At 43.7% G+C, this 15,081-nt stretch overlaps 3 protein-coding genes and 1 non-coding gene across 4 annotated transcripts in view; all 4 read left to right on the top strand.

Annotated features, from left to right (window-relative positions):
• The first annotated feature begins 523 nt into the window (after positions 1-523).
• cited1 (Cbp/p300-interacting transactivator, with Glu/Asp-rich carboxy-terminal domain, 1) lies at positions 524-5,907 on the top strand. Its single transcript, XM_058067591.2, has 2 exons — positions 524-657; positions 4,130-5,907. The coding sequence occupies exon 2, from the start codon at positions 4,149-4,151 to the stop codon at positions 4,707-4,709; it is 561 nt and encodes a 186-aa protein (XP_057923574.2). The 5' UTR covers positions 524-657; positions 4,130-4,148; the 3' UTR covers positions 4,710-5,907.
• Positions 5,908-6,479: 572 nt separating this feature from the next.
• On the top strand, positions 6,480-10,574 carry rps4x (ribosomal protein S4 X-linked). Its single transcript, XM_058068862.2, has 7 exons — positions 6,480-6,554; positions 7,037-7,114; positions 7,294-7,474; positions 9,554-9,651; positions 9,724-9,895; positions 9,974-10,131; positions 10,413-10,574. The coding sequence occupies exons 1-7, from the start codon at positions 6,552-6,554 to the stop codon at positions 10,512-10,514; spliced, it is 792 nt and encodes a 263-aa protein (XP_057924845.1). The 5' UTR covers positions 6,480-6,551; the 3' UTR covers positions 10,515-10,574.
• Positions 10,218-10,284, top strand: LOC131126996 (small nucleolar RNA SNORD61). Its single transcript, XR_009129484.2, has one exon. It is a non-coding gene; the product is annotated as a small nucleolar RNA SNORD61 (small nucleolar RNA).
• A 2,177-nt stretch (positions 10,575-12,751) lies between the features above and the next one.
• Positions 12,752-15,081, top strand: part of nhsl2 (NHS-like 2) — a 37,350-nt gene continuing 35,020 nt past the window's right edge. The window contains exon 1 of the mRNA XM_058065907.2: positions 12,752-13,317. Within this exon, the coding sequence (XP_057921890.2) occupies positions 13,032-13,317 (286 nt within the window). The 5' untranslated portion in view covers positions 12,752-13,031. The remainder of the gene's footprint in view (positions 13,318-15,081) is intronic.

Genomic DNA, 15,081 nt, shown 5'->3' with positions numbered 1-15,081 from the left:
TCTATATGTGCCCTGTGATTGGCTGGTGACCAGTTTAGGGTCTACCCTGCCTCTCGCCCGAAGACAGCTGGGATAGGCTCCAGCACCCCCGTGACCCTCGTGAGGATAAGCGGTACAAAATGAATGAATGAATGAAAATCTGCATGCTCCTGGATCCAGCCTCCATAACTTCCATGTGAGATGGAAATCATTAGATGTCTTATATCTCATCCCTGATTGTTCGGAATGCTGGAACGATTAAGCTCCTCTCAAAACACATGAGTGAATTCTTGGTGGTCATAAAAAGGATATAGGGGCACACTTTACTGTTAAAACATTATTAAAAACTCATAATAGGGGAGCTGTTAATAGATTGTGCCTGTGGTTTAGGCTTATTGTGCAGTCAGCTTCAAATAAAATGCACCCCCTCCTGATCCAGCTCCTTGTTTTGGCACTTCTCGCTCTCTTTCTCTCTCTCACACACACACACTGAGTTGGTGAATGTGTGTAGAGAGAGAGAAAGAGTGAGGGAGTCTCTATTGCCCTTCTATTCAGTACAGAGCTCAGTGAGTGTGTCCATTCAAACACAAACTACCTGTTGTGTATCTACACACTTTGGACTCCAGCTGCTGGATCTTCTGTTCCTGTCTGCACCAGGAACCATTCTTTTGCATGCAGGTTAGTCACTTACCGGTTGTTAGTCCATTAGAACTGTAATGTACAGTGCAATGCATCCGTTTGTGTGTGCTAAACCTGTGCACGGAGAAGCGAGTTTCCACATACTGGAGAGCTCCTCCAGTGTTGACATAACACTTGAAATGAGGTCAAGTATTTGCCGGTCCCAGCAGAGCACTGCACCTTGGGTCAAATTTACATGAAGTGGACCACAAGCGTTTTCCAAACAGTGGTTGCTGTTAAAATGAGAACAATTGGTGTAAACATGTAAGAGGTTAGTTTAGCGTACTGTTATATAGGCTGGACGTTTCAGTTTACTTCATGCTTTAATTATGCATAGGAAGTACGTCTTCAGTGGGTGCTTGCATTTATGTTTACGTAACTAACAAAACTCAGAATAACACTCACATTTTGAAAGGCAAAATATATATTCATAGCTCACCCTCCACACCAGCTGGGGGCAGCATTCTATAAGAAGCTTGTTTATGTCCCACATGATGCATATGGCTGTTTTTGCTGTGCTTTTAGGCAAGTTAGTCATCAATTTAGACAAATGCACACCAATTTGCGGTGAAGGCAAAAGCCTAGACGAGCTACAAAATCATTTATAAGCCAAATCGAGACGGAGCCAGTTGGATTTGACGGAGGCCAATAAAAAAGGCGGACCAAAAACACCCACCACAGTCAGCTGTGAACAGGAAAAAACATTGGCTGTCTTCCCAACATCCTTCCTAAAACCGTCCACGGATACACTTTGGATGCTTTTTAACATCCTGTTTTAATGATAATATAGATATACTCAAAGTGTTATAATCACTGAACAAACTGTCTATAATGACTTGTGATGTTGCTTAATGGCTGCCATGTTTTTCCACCAATCTCAAATTTAAACACATGCTTGTCAGTCCCCTTAAAGCAGGGGTCTCAAACTCTATTTACCTGGGGGCCACTGGAGCTAGGGTCTGGGTGAGACTGGGCCGCATCAGGTTTTCCCCCCCAAAAAAAACGCATTTATTAAAGACAGAAAAATATACAAACTTTTTCAGTGCTTTGGTTCTGATTTTCTACAATAAAAGCTCTGATAAAACATTCCACTGTTCTCAAATATCTTCATTTTTATTTTTCTGCACAAAATAAGATGAAAAATAAATAAGAATAAAGAAAATCAATCAATCAGTAATAAATAAATATAATAATAATAATAATAAAACGGCAAATAATAAAAACTTAAGAAACCACATATAGTTGGTGGGTAGACAAATTATTTTTTTCAGATTAAAATGAACAAAGCATTATTAAAGCCCTGTAGACATGACAAAACACGACTATAGTCACATTTATACTCTTTTTATTTACAACATATTGCGCAACTGCAGGGTCTTGAGACACATGCTAACTCGCAAACTAGAGAGCTAGCGACCTAAACGGTAGCCTCCAAGTTATTTCCTTTAAACTTAAATAGCCAAAAACTTACCACTTCCACACGGATAGGGAGGATAACTATTAACAGTTATTTAACCTTTAACATGAACATTAATCAAACGTAATAATTTTTTCTGGGTACATGATACCATACAGCATCCATATCAAACTTGCGTGGTGCCACACTAACATTAAACTTTCATATCAAGGCGGGGGCCTCAAACTAGTGTCCTGCGGGCCACATTTGGGCCCCATGTTTGAGACCACTGCCTTAAAGTGAGTACCAAATTCCATTGGGATTTGCGAGTGTTTTGTAGCTGTGCGAGACATTTCAAGTCAATCCAACAAATGAGGTCAAACATTGGAGTTTAATAACAGCGCCACCATGTGGCGTATTCATCAGAAAAATAATAGCACAGGCGACACAGTGGTTGCGCATGTTTTGACAATTTTTTAACCTTCCGTGTGCAGCGGTTCAGGGGTAGAAAAGTGACACAAACATATAAACATGTGAAAAGAAATAGTCACACTGTTCATATGGGGCAGTCAATTATCCGCCATCTTGAAACTTTTTGCATATGAAATTGAATCCTCTTGATTTATATATGTCTTTCTCTGTATGTGCAGCCTGGCCCTGGCGGTAATCATGAATAATGAACACACAAACGTACACACACACACACAGAGCTGCCAATGACAGCTGTTTGGTATCATTGTGTGTGTTAACTCTATCAGTCGAGTGCAGCTGCACGCCTGCCTGTTGTAATTATGTTCTCCAACAGAAAGGGGAGGGAGCCAGGAGGACATGGGGGGGGGGGGCTGATGGGGGTGCATGTTTGTTTGTCTTCACACACTTTTATGCTGCTGACACACTCTTATGTATTTATCCCGCAATGTGACCCAATCAAAGGCACTGTTGTGTTGGGACCCCTGTTCACGCTCACACTTAGTGCCTATAAACATTCCCTTAGCCTGTTCGTCCCCGTGGGGCCTTTCGTGCTTAATTTGCCACTTGATAGATCATGAGAAAAAGCAGACTTCACACACACACACACACACACACACACACAGTCTGGGTGGAGCGAGTCATGTGGTCAGAGGTTGTTGTACGTTTCCCAGGCGGCTCTGACTTCAATTTTGTCACCAGGGTCACAAGACGCGAAAAAGTCTCCGCATTGGCTTTGTTGCGGTGGCGGGATGCGGCCTAATCATTCCATTGAATTGAATATCAACACCCGGATCACTCCAGTGTACTGGTCTGGGTCAAGAGATTAGAAGTAATCAGTTAATTGTGTCATCAAGCCTTCCCATCAAAATGTATTGTAAACAATTAGTTAGTAACATCAATTAAATGTTACTATAGGAAAGTAAACCATTCATTCATTCATTCATTTTCTACCGCTTTTTCCTCACGAGGGTCGCGGGGGTTGCTGGAGCCTATCCCAGCTGTCTTGGGGCGAGAGGGGGTTACACCCTGGACTGGTCGCCAGCCAATCACAGGGCATTCATTCATTCATTCATTCATTCATTCATTCATTTTCTACCGCTTTTTCCTCATGAGGCTCGCGGGGGTTGCTGGAGCCTATCCCAGCTGTCTTGGGGCGAGAGTACACCCAGGTACACCCAGGACTGGTCGCCAGCCAATCACAGGGCACATATAGACAAACAACCATTCACACTCACATTCATACCTATGGACAATTTGGAGTCGCCAATTAACCTAGCATGTTTTTGGAATGTGGGAGGAAACCGGAGTACCCGGAGAAAACCCACGCATGCACGGGGAGAACATGCAAACTCCACACAGAGATGGCCGAGAGTGGAATTGAACCCTGGTCTCCTAGCTGTGAGGTCAGCGTGCTAACCACTCGACCACCGTGCCGCCCGAAAGTAAACCAAAATAATAATAATAATAATAACACACAGCACTGTGATGCCATCCATGCTACTCAATGCCACTGGGGATTGCTATGATTGTTATTTTTGTGATTTCTGAGGGAATGTTATGTTTTAGCCTTAAATAGCTAACACGTGGTTGTGTTGTCTCCTGCAGGTTCTGGCCTGACTCGGTGATGACCTCACTGCTGCTCCCCGGCAACGCCCACGCTGCGATGAAGGACCTCTCCACTTCCTCTTCTCCTCTCAACTTCCACTACCCTTCCTCCAAAACCTCCGTCGGGCCTTTCTCCCCGTCCTCCAGTGCCTCGTCACCTGTGTCACCCTTAGCGGTGGCCCCCAAGTCCCAGCCTTTCTGCCTCCAGACGGGGCCACACCTCATCGCCAGCATGCAGCTGCAGAAGCTCAACTCACACTACCAGAACCTGGCCGGGTCCTCTACGGGACATTTGACGCCTAGCGGCATGCAAAGGGGATTCGCCGTGTCGCCTCTCGGCAGTGGAAACCAGATCCTGGGGCCCGCTGGGGGCCTTGGCGGTGGGGGGATGGGTGTCGGCATCGGTATGGGGACGCAGAACTCTGGTCCAAGTGGAGTCATCGACTTTGACCTTGTAGATGAGGAGGTTCTCATGTCTTTGGTGGTGGAGTTCGGACTGGACCGAGCTAATGAGCTGCCTGAACTCTGGCTGGGCCAAAACGAGTTTGACTTCATGTCAGACGTGCAGGCTGGCTGCTGACCCACCACAACCAAAAGAGGTTCATTTTTGTCCTGACTGTCAAAGAGACCATTCAGAGACTTTTTTTTTCAAGAAACTTTCAAGGCCTTTGTCCTCTTTAATCAAACGAGTGCATTTTTCCTGATGAAACCGACCATGCAACGGGATGAGTGCCTCTTTTATTTTGAAGGAAAGGAAGCATGCGAGGAGGAGACACAAGGAGCCATTGCTGTCTCCTATTTCCTTTCCACGGTGGAGGCTTAATGAGAACAAGCTGACGGATTGAAACACAAAGAGACACCTGTTGGCCCCATCGGGCCTCGGAGCGCTGCAGCGACATGAAAGTGGGATGCGTGACTTTATTATGAGAGACGGCGAGATGACCAACAGTAAGCTTCCTGTTTTCTCAATGGACAATATTCCACTGTGCTCTCACGGGAAAGAGCCTCCTCATTCTCTCTCTCTTTCTCTCTCTCTCTCTCTCTCTCTCTCTCTCTCACAAGGAAAGTAATTGTCTGAGACACGGTTATCTGTGTGCACTCCCCGTTTTCTGCTTCTTGTTTGAATTTAGTTCAAGCAGAACATAGAACATGTTATTTAAGACAGTAGCTGATATCCATCTGGACTTCAGGACAACGAAGGCTTCTGTGCACGTAATGAATTAGGTTGAGGGGGTCATCAAGGTTGTTTCTTCACCAAAGCGGCCTTCGTGTTTTGCTGGCCGACTGTGTTGTTTTGCATTGCTGCCTTAATCCCAGCTGAGAGAATGTTATTTCTGCTGTGTAACCCCCGAATCCTCCCCCCCGTCCACTCCTCTGCAGAGATTTTTTTTTTGTAGTTTGCGTCGTCTGAGGAAGCCCTTCATTTCCCTTTCTTTTCCTTCACCGCCCCCCTTCAGAGGCCTTCAGAACCAAAATAGGTGTAATGAACTGGAATTCTGGTATATAATACATGTATGTAGTATACCATCACATACAATGACACGTGTGTAAAGCATTGACAGTATTCAACCAGGTCTCCTAATGAATCACTTGTTTAACCAAAGTAGACTCTGAACTTGTTGTATTTACCTTTGGACGTGTACATCAGAGTCTTATTTTCTTGTCTGTCAATTGCTATCTGTTTCTTGTTTTGTTTATCTTTCTATGAATGATGATTGTGAAAATGCACTTTTGCTCACCATATCCTCATGTGAGAATGATTAATATCACGATGAAGAATGCGAAATAAAGTTGATCACAGAAAAAAAAACATGCTGCTGTTGTAATTCATCACTCAGTTGCAACAAAAACATTCCATGTTACAGTTAATCATCTCACAAAATAAATATATCCCTGTACATATACTAGAATATGTATCATCTGATGCTACTGACCTGTATGTGAGGTTATACAAAGATTGGAACACCACATTATGCCTTCAAGTTACAAAGGAGTGCTTCACTAATGCAGTACAGATCGATGCTGCCTCATAGTGGTGAGCATATGTAATTACAACTACACCTGGCCGAGAGTGTTATATTTCGTTGTTGTTATTAACTGTATTTAGTTCATTGAATAATGGCGGTCTAATTGAAATACACTGAAAAATATTCAGTCTTGTTATTTTTTATATTTATCAAATTATCAACAATGTGATTCAGCTGCCACTAAATATTTGTACTCATTCATCCTGCGACCTCACAGTTTACAAACACGACAATTAAATGTGATTTTTTTTACTGTGTTCATTAATATATGAATTGTCCTGAAAATAACGTAAACGCTTTTCCGTTTGCTTAATTTTGTCCCTCCTACTATTCCGTACGCGGCCTTATTTTCCCATACCGGAAGCTTGAAGATCCTTTTCCCCGCAGACTCCAACATGGTGAGCAGTTTCTAGCTGTTGTTCTTCGCCGAAATTATCGTCAAACATCAGTCTCTGAATTTGTATTTACACAATCATACACTTTCAGTCTTATAATATAACGACTTACGATATTGTAAACGTCAATATTTAAGACAAGCGAAGTGTTGCTAATTTTTTATTTGAGGCTCGTTTCTGAGACGTCCGTAAGCTATGTGGCATTGCTGCTGCTATGCTAACCGGATAAGCGACGTTTTACTGATTGAAATAGACACATTAAAAACTCTGCTTCAATCATTCAATTCTACTTCTTGTTACCGACGGGCAGAAAAAAAGTCAAATGGTTGCTTTTTAAGCATACCCTGCTCAACAGGCCGTAGCCGGCTTTGCTCATGTAATGCTAATGAACGCTAACCTGGCTAGGCGGAGGTCGGCTAGCATGTGTAGTACTAAAGATTGTGGCGGCTGTGCTGTAATAAGATTTGTGTTTTTTTTTCTTCCAGGCCAGAGGACCGAAGAAGCACCTGAAGCGCGTTGCTACGCCAAAGCACTGGATGCTTGACAAGCTCACTGGTGTGTTTGTAAGTAGCATTTCCATCAAGTTGATCAAACAGAACTGATGTATAGGTGTTACAGTGATGTTTCGATTAATGCAATGTGCTGCACTTTTGAAAGTCATGCTGTTTGCTAAAATAGTAATAGCATGTATTGCAAGAGCCGTTCTATCAAATCAGTTCTTCTGTATCATTTTGTCCTCCAGGCGCCTCGTCCTTCCACTGGTCCACACAAGCTGAGAGAGTGCCTGCCCCTCATTATCTTCCTGAGGAACCGTCTCAAGTATGCCCTGACTGGGGACGAGGTGAAGAAAATCTGCATGCAAAGGTTCATCAAAGTTGACGGAAAAGTCCGCACTGACATCACCTACCCCGCTGGATTCATGGGTAAGTCCGACATCCATTGTTTTTTTTTCGCTTCTAGTTGGAGCAATGATGAATTTAGTGCTACTGACCCTGACGTACTCGGCCATTAAAATTAGATGATGGCAATTTCTTTCGACGTGACCAGCTAGTTAATTCTGTGCGCTTGTGCCAAGACATTGCAACTCTTAACTACAACCAACACAGAGGAATGAATGGGTGGAAAGGAAATAATGATATATATACTGAGGGAAAGGACAAAACAAATTAAGTTGGATCTTGAATATTGGGGTCAAAACATATGGTGTATTCCACATGGAAGCTTCTTTATTAGCAGTAATTCTGACCTTTGGCCTCACTTGGAAAAAAAACTCAAAACACTTCATGTATTTGGTAAAGTCGGCTTTCAAAATAAAGTCATGCCTGTAAAATAACTGCTGCGACACAAGTCATGGGGAAAGCAGAGTTTTGTACCTTAATTTGACAACATTTTCTGTTAAAATTTTACTTGAGTACCTGTGATGTAGGTTTTGGGCTAGTTCACGCACAGTTTAATGAAAATGCCGCTTATCCATCAGTCGCGGGGTATGCTGGAGCCTATCCCAGTAGACTTTAGGTTAGAGGTGGGGTACACCCTGGACACTGGTCGGTAATGCAGATGCTTATATAGTGCATATATTGTGTTCTTGAACACTTCACAAGCTTCCTACAAACGTAGGCTGTTATTTATATTTACATTTGTGATTGTTAGACGTTGGCTGATTACCAGTTTAAAGGCATAGGATTGTATGAAAGTCAGTTTCCAAACCACAGGCATTTGCGGTTTTATCAAAAGTCGGCCATAGATGGCACGAGTGTTAACTCTCTCACCTTTGGCAGTGTATTCTGCGAATCGAGTTTAGTGGAAAGCAAAACTTACCTGTTAGCAAAGGTATCTCTGTTAAAGTAGCTGTATCACCATGGTAACTAAATGGTAGCCAAATGCCCTAATGTCAGGCTTTCAACTTAAAATTGTCTATGAAAGTGCCACTTTTTCCACTGTTTAGCTATTTCGGAGGTGGTGTCATTTGCGTTGCCTCCTTAGGGGACATGGAGAAGATGTATATTTTTTAAATTTCCATGATATTATCCATCTTTAGGTGAGAGATTTTCTGCCAAGTGAATACCGTAGATATGCTCACATGAGCACCAGGACTAAAATCCAGCATGACTAACTAGGCCGATGTTAGCACACATAAATGTCACAGCAATCCTTGCGTGGGTACTGAGCCTGTTCGTCGTCTTGTAATACAATATTTGCTGGAGGCATCAATCTACTAGTAGAAAACATTTTTTATAAGCACTAGAAAAAATTGTAAAATAAAATAAAGTTCACCACAAAACATGTCAACACTGCTATCTAGTGGTCACACTGAGATTCAGGATTTTTAAGACTGTTTCAAAGATTAAAAAAAGTTTGTTTGTATAAGTGTTAAAATGTCAGTTGTGGTGTGTCGAGCATTGATAAATGAAAAGCTGAGTAGGGTATAATAGTATAATAAATCAGTGTCAGTCATACATCGTTTACTGGCTTATGTTTTCAATTACACTTCATAAAGTTAAAATCCTGCATCGGATTCAAAGAACCAATGTTGTATCATCTCCTGAACTGAATGTCCCATGACACCCCCAGGTGTGATGTGAGTTGCAGGATTAGCTGAAATTGCAGGCTATTGCAATAATAGTATAGAAGCATTTCATAACAACTTTTATTCTTACTCTCAACTCTTATGTACTTGCTGGTTTCCCGTTCATAGCTGGTGACTACATCTTAATCACAATCACAGGCATTAGTTTGTTGATTTAGTCGCAATGTGTGCAGAGGCCGACATCCCATTTGAAAAAAGAAAAAAAAAAAGGTAGCCACTTTACCAACATGAGTGTATTTTGTTATATGGCTCAAGTTTTGTAGCTTTTTATACAAGATAAATGTATATATTAAGCGGTGAATTATATCATGATACATCCCAAAAATATTGTTGTACATGTTGAGGTCCATATCGACCAACCCTACTGTAGATGTATACAATTTAGGAAAGTTGAGCCAAAACGTTTTCTTTCCAGATGTAATCAGCATTGAGAAGACAGGTGAGCACTTCCGTCTGATCTACGATGTGAAAGGCCGTTTCACCGTCCACCGCATCACTGCCGAGGAGGCCAAGGTAATAAATGTTTTGCTTGTTTTGAATCAATTTGAGGTTTGCGTTGTTCAAAATGTAACTCTTGCTCTGCAGTACAAGCTCTGTAAGGTGAAGAAGATCCTCATTGGCACCAAGGGGATCCCTCACCTGGTGACGCACGATGCCCGCACCATTCGCTACCCCGACCCCCTCATCAAGGTCAACGACACAGTGCGCATTGATCTGGAATCTGGCAAGATCACAGATTTCATCAAGTTTGATACTGGTTAGTCCGTGGGCAAAGGATCTCCTCTTGCAAACACAATCAGGTTTGCTCAAGTTTGTCCCTCTCTACCCCCTGCAGGTAACATGTGCATGGTGACTGGTGGCGCTAACTTGGGTCGTATTGGCATCATCACCAACAGGGAGCGCCACCCCGGCTCCTTTGACGTGGTCCACGTCAAGGATAGCACAGGCAACAGTTTTGCCACCAGACTCTCCAACATCTTTGTCATTGGCAAGGTGAGAACCAAAACTATTCAACTCATTGAATTAATCATCACAAGCTTTATTAGAACACGTGCTGTTAGAAATGGGAAAGACCTGGGGCAATGATGATCATTTGTAGTTTTGACAGTGATGAAAAAATGTAAACCTCTAAGAAGTTCTGAGCTCCTCGGCACATTACATTAAATGGTTCAAGCTACATGCATCTGCTACAATGATTACAAGCGACACATGCTTCCGCCACAAAAGTGATCAAACAATTCCTTGTGTCCACCATCCCCTCGTCTCATCTCCAGGGCAACAAGCCATGGGTGTCCATCCCCAGAGGAAAGGGAATCCGCCTGACCATCGCTGAGGAGAGAGACAAGAGGCTGGCCGCCAAGCAGGCCAGTAGCTAAAATGGCAGAACAACCTGAACCCTGGTTTTCAAAATAAAATGTTATTTACAAAACATACAAGTCTTTTTTTTTTTTTTTTTCCTCCCCCCTCTTCAGAAAGTGACCTAATATTGCCAAGTCGGAAAGCACCATTTCCTTTTGCTGTTTTCATCCTGGCATTCAGTAGTTTTATATCCTGCTGTGATGTTTGCTTTTTCATATTTCAGTATTTCCCCCATCAAGGCGTTTTTGATCTTTCTCCCGGCCTACATCTTCCTTTGCATCTGTTCCTACCTCATCTACCCATCCATCTCTCACTTCATCCCCCCGCTTCATCCATCCTTCTGCCTCACTGTTCTGAATCCAGTATCAGTCCATATGGCCACTGCGGAGATCCAGTCTGCTCTGCGCCTCGGAAACCTGGCCTGGCACACACTGCATGTGCATGCTTATTCGGCCGTGCCTGTCCAACAGGACACTGTAATATTGCACCATTATGCTTAAAATTTGGTACCATCTGAATGTCATTTTTAGAAACGGGCAGGTAACATCGTAGGCGACGCCAATACTTCACTTATGGGGGGGGCTTCCCATTCTGAGCTCTGGACCTACGTCAGAGCTTCTGCTTGAAAATGCGTGTACTCCCCCTGCTGGTCTTTTGCTGACATTTGTAGTGTAGACAGCTGCTTCTAATCACTTGGCTGTATGTGACTAGCTTGAGTGTCTCCTGTTGATACAGGAGCGTCTTGACAACCCTGCCAGGATGCTGGTGGATAAAGCCAGTTGGTTACCGTGGCAATGGATTGCTGGATGTGTTGAGCTGTGGCAGTTTCTGAATGATGTCATGTGGACACGCCCTCACATTTCAGTCAAGTTTCTCATATTGGTGTTTTCAATTGTGTCAAAGGGTGGTTTATGTTGAAATTCCAGCCCCCCACCCCCTTCTTTATCCATAACAGACTGCTTGAACAAAAACATTTCGGTGGGCCAATTTCATGTCTGGGAGGGGTTCTTGAGGGGGCCCGAGGGGTGCACTTGATGGCCAGATGTTTTTTTTAAGGAAGGGGTGGAGAGTTGTACTTGGGAAGAACAGAAATAAGAAAGTTGTTGCTGAATTGTGGCCTGATATCCATTGAAGTTTGCAAAGACATATGAAGGTCAAAGGGTAGGTTAACACAATAACCCAAGCAAACTGAAGGAAATTGGTTGAATATTAAAATTTGACTTGAAATACTTCAAAAGACATGTCCCCAAAACACCATGCAAACGCAAGGCCTCCTTTTGGCCAATGCAAGTCAATGACAGGTTTTTTTTTGTGCATGTGTGTTGCATTCAGGGACATGTTCACTGCTCTCTGAAAACAAACACCCAGACCTCCCTCCTCTCCTACATTTGGGGAAACACCAGACTGTTGCACACCTCATAGCAATGTCAAGCTGTAGGAGGGAGTGCAGGGGAACCTTCAAAATAAAAGCACTACAAAATAAACTTAGGGGCGTACTCACAATAGGCCAGGGGGTCCAAACTTTTTACAGTAAGAGCCATGTGTCGCCACACTGAGCATTTGGCTTTGTGCTATTGAGTGTTAATTTTTTCCAGCCTTATTTGGAATCCATCCATCCATTTTCTATGCAACTTATCCTCATTAGGGTAGATTGGGTATGCTGGAGCCTATCCCAGCTGACTTTGGGTGAGCGGCGGTGTACACCCTCTACTGGTCGCCAGCCAATCACAGGCTTATGGGTTTTGGCTTTTAGACTATTGTCATTGTTTGTTTATTTATATTACAGATGGTGTCTGGTTGTCCAGGGGGCTTGGGGCCTCGTCCAGTGGGGTCTCTGAAGCCCACCTCTTCCAGTGGTGCAAATTGTGAATATGCATATGTGTAACTATAATTATAAAGCATATAACGTTCTTTTAGGTGGCACCGCGGTCTAGTGGTTAGCGCGCAGACCTCACAGCTAGGAGACCAGGGTTCAATTCCACCCTCGGCCATCTCTGTGTTTGGAGTTTGCATGTTCTCTCTGTGCATGCGTGGGTTTTCTCCGGGTACTCCGGTTTCCTCCCACATTCCAAAAACATGCTAGGTTAATTGGCGACTCCAAATTGTCCATAGGTGTGAGTGTGAATGGTTGTTTGGCTCCAGCACCCCCCACGACCCTCGTGAGGAAAAAGTGGTAGAAAATGAATGAATAACGTTCTTTTAAAGACTCGTAAGGATGCGGTGGCATTACTTGAACGCCGACTCCAGGCTTTCATTTTGAAAGGACGCACCGGAATTTGGAAGGTTTGACATCTTCACACCAGCTGAAGACGGCTTTAGGGTAAAAAAAAAAAAGAGAGAGAAAAGCTTGGCAATGAGGACGCACGACGCACAGCCTGCTTCGAAGCTCTCCAACCAAAGCGGACTTTTTGACCCCCGAATACCCGGAGCATGCGTCCGTGCGCCGGCGGGAGAGAGACGGATCACGGGGATATAACTTGACCACCTGCGGAGTTTTGTTCTTTCTTTCGGAGGTGGGAGATATCCAAGCAAGTATGCCTTTTTGTAAGCGGACGGTCCTGCCCAGGGATGTGTGCAAACCCGGTGTAGGAGGAGAAGGGAGACTGCAACAGACGTTCGGGGACCTGGCGGACGTGTGCGCCTTCACCCTAGCCTCGGTGCTCTGCCAGCTCTCGGACCTGTCCCGCCACTCGGTGGGCATCCTGGAGGAACTGGAGGGCGAGCTGGTGTCCGTGTGCCGCCGCTCCGGCGCGCTGGAGGTCAGAGTGGGTCGGCTGCGGAGGTGCGTCGCGGAGATGGTCAGCAAGCCCCCGCCGAGATGTAAGGAGGAGTTGACACTCAAGTTTGTGAGCTTTTGGTGGATGCATGAGCTTCAATTCAGCATGACAGGTTCTAATCAAATCACCTGCAAACTCTAACATACGTACTTACTTTTGTACAATAGTTAATAATAATAAGATAGTGGAAAAAAAGTTGTTATGTGTTTGTCCCGGTTACTGTATTTGTTGATTGGTAGGATGGTTTTTTAAAAAATTAAAATGTGCCAGCAGTGGCACAGCCAGATTTTTAAAAACTTGGGATGGCCAAGGCGAGACGTAGGGGTGACAATAAGTTGATATCTGAATTTTCTAGGTGGCCAATGGGGGTGGCCATGGCCACCACTGTCCACCCCATAGCTCCGCCACTGCTTTTGGAGCTTAATAGCTGAGCAGTGTGCCGAGGACATGGTTGTTTACATACCCACTCAGCTTCCATTATTAACAGATTTATGTGCCGAATCACACTTCAGAATTGAAGTTAGTCAGCATAGTGATAAAACCTCGCTGGAACCAACCAAAGTAATGATGGAAAACATACCTACCGCTTGCAGTTCTTGCAAGGCGCTGTTTTATTGATCGCTCATCCACTTGAAGTTGTGTGCTGCTGTGAAATGCAAATTCAAGCAGTGGCAGGAGAATGACCAAGGGTGGCCACGGCCCCCCCTAGCTCCGTTGCTGGTGGCAGTCAATCAAAACCTTGCATTTATTAAATATACAGTTTTGGAGGTTTGGCGCCCCCATGCAGAACCAAACCAATGTAGACAATGCCTTTAATTGATCTAATTATTAAACCTTATATTCATTCGTTCATTCATTTTCTACCGCTTTTTCCTCACAAGGGTCGCGGGGGGTGCTGGAGCCTCTCCCAGCTGTCTTCGGGCGAGAGGCGGGGTACACCCTGGACTGGTCGCCAGCCAATCACAGGGCACATATAGACAAACAACCATTCACACTCACATTCATACCTATGGACAATTTGGAGTCGCTAATTAACCTAGCATGTTTTTGGAATGTGGGAGGAAACCGGAGTACCCGGAGAAAACCTGAACCTTAGATATGATTTGCTAAAGTTTACTGATTTTGTTGACACAAATAATTTACTTGTATTTATTTATTTAATTTTCTTATTTTTCTTTCTCATACCACTCTACTTCAAATGATAATGATAACGTTCTTTAGGTTGTCGAAGAAAAAAAAAAAAAGAAAACACAACCGCCATAACCATAGTGATGCTGCAGAGATGCAACTGTGCATGCAGGAAATATGTCGTTTTTGCTTTTTTTTTTTTAGTATGGGAGTTACAACTTTGAAGGCTGAGCAAATATGTGCAGTGTGCATGCAGGGTGATAATGGAGAGTCCATCCAAACACGGAACAGATGTAGCGCTGGAAAAGAGGAGAGGAAGATAAAAACAAAACACAGCTCACTGTATAACTTACAGACTTTGTGCAGATGAGTGCGTTTTTTACAACACACAACACGTGTGGGCTTCTGGCTTCTGCAGCAAAGTGGGTCATGTGGGCAGAAGATGCCCGCGGTTAAGTAATCAATAGATCGTCATTATCTTACCACCACCACCCCCCTCACTCGCCTCCTGTTGTCTAAACAAAGATGCAACACGGTGACGTAACTTTTCACACATACATTTTTTTATTTGTGCAACAAATTAGTGTAAAACGTTTCTTTGTATGTAATCACAGGAAAAACAGCAGAACCGCGACACACAAAAAGGTACACATTTGGAACAACATGCACCCATATTGTG

The sequence above is a fragment of the Doryrhamphus excisus genome, linkage group LG2 (genome assembly GCF_037039965.1).
Source record: "Doryrhamphus excisus strain RoL-2023G ecotype Guam linkage group LG2, RoL_Dexc_Guam_v1.1, whole genome shotgun sequence".
NCBI classification, from domain to species: Eukaryota; Metazoa; Chordata; class Actinopteri; order Syngnathiformes; family Syngnathidae; genus Doryrhamphus; species Doryrhamphus excisus.
Note: the sequence above shows the minus strand (reverse complement) of the source record. Positions and strands in the feature narration are given on the sequence as shown.

What these genes read in the sequence shown, in the direction of transcription:
- cited1 (XM_058067591.2), top strand. Translation starts at nt 4,149, where the DNA reads ATGACCTCACTGCTGCTCCCCGGCAACGCCCACGCTGCGATGAAGGAC.
- rps4x (XM_058068862.2), top strand. An exon ending in TTTCATCAAGTTTGATACTG is followed by an intron (nt 9,896 to 9,973) that starts GTTAGTCCGTGG and finishes TACCCCCTGCAG; the next exon opens with GTAACATGTGCATGGTGACT. An exon ending in ACATCTTTGTCATTGGCAAG is followed by an intron (nt 10,132 to 10,412) that starts GTGAGAACCAAA and finishes TCTCATCTCCAG; the next exon opens with GGCAACAAGCCATGGGTGTC.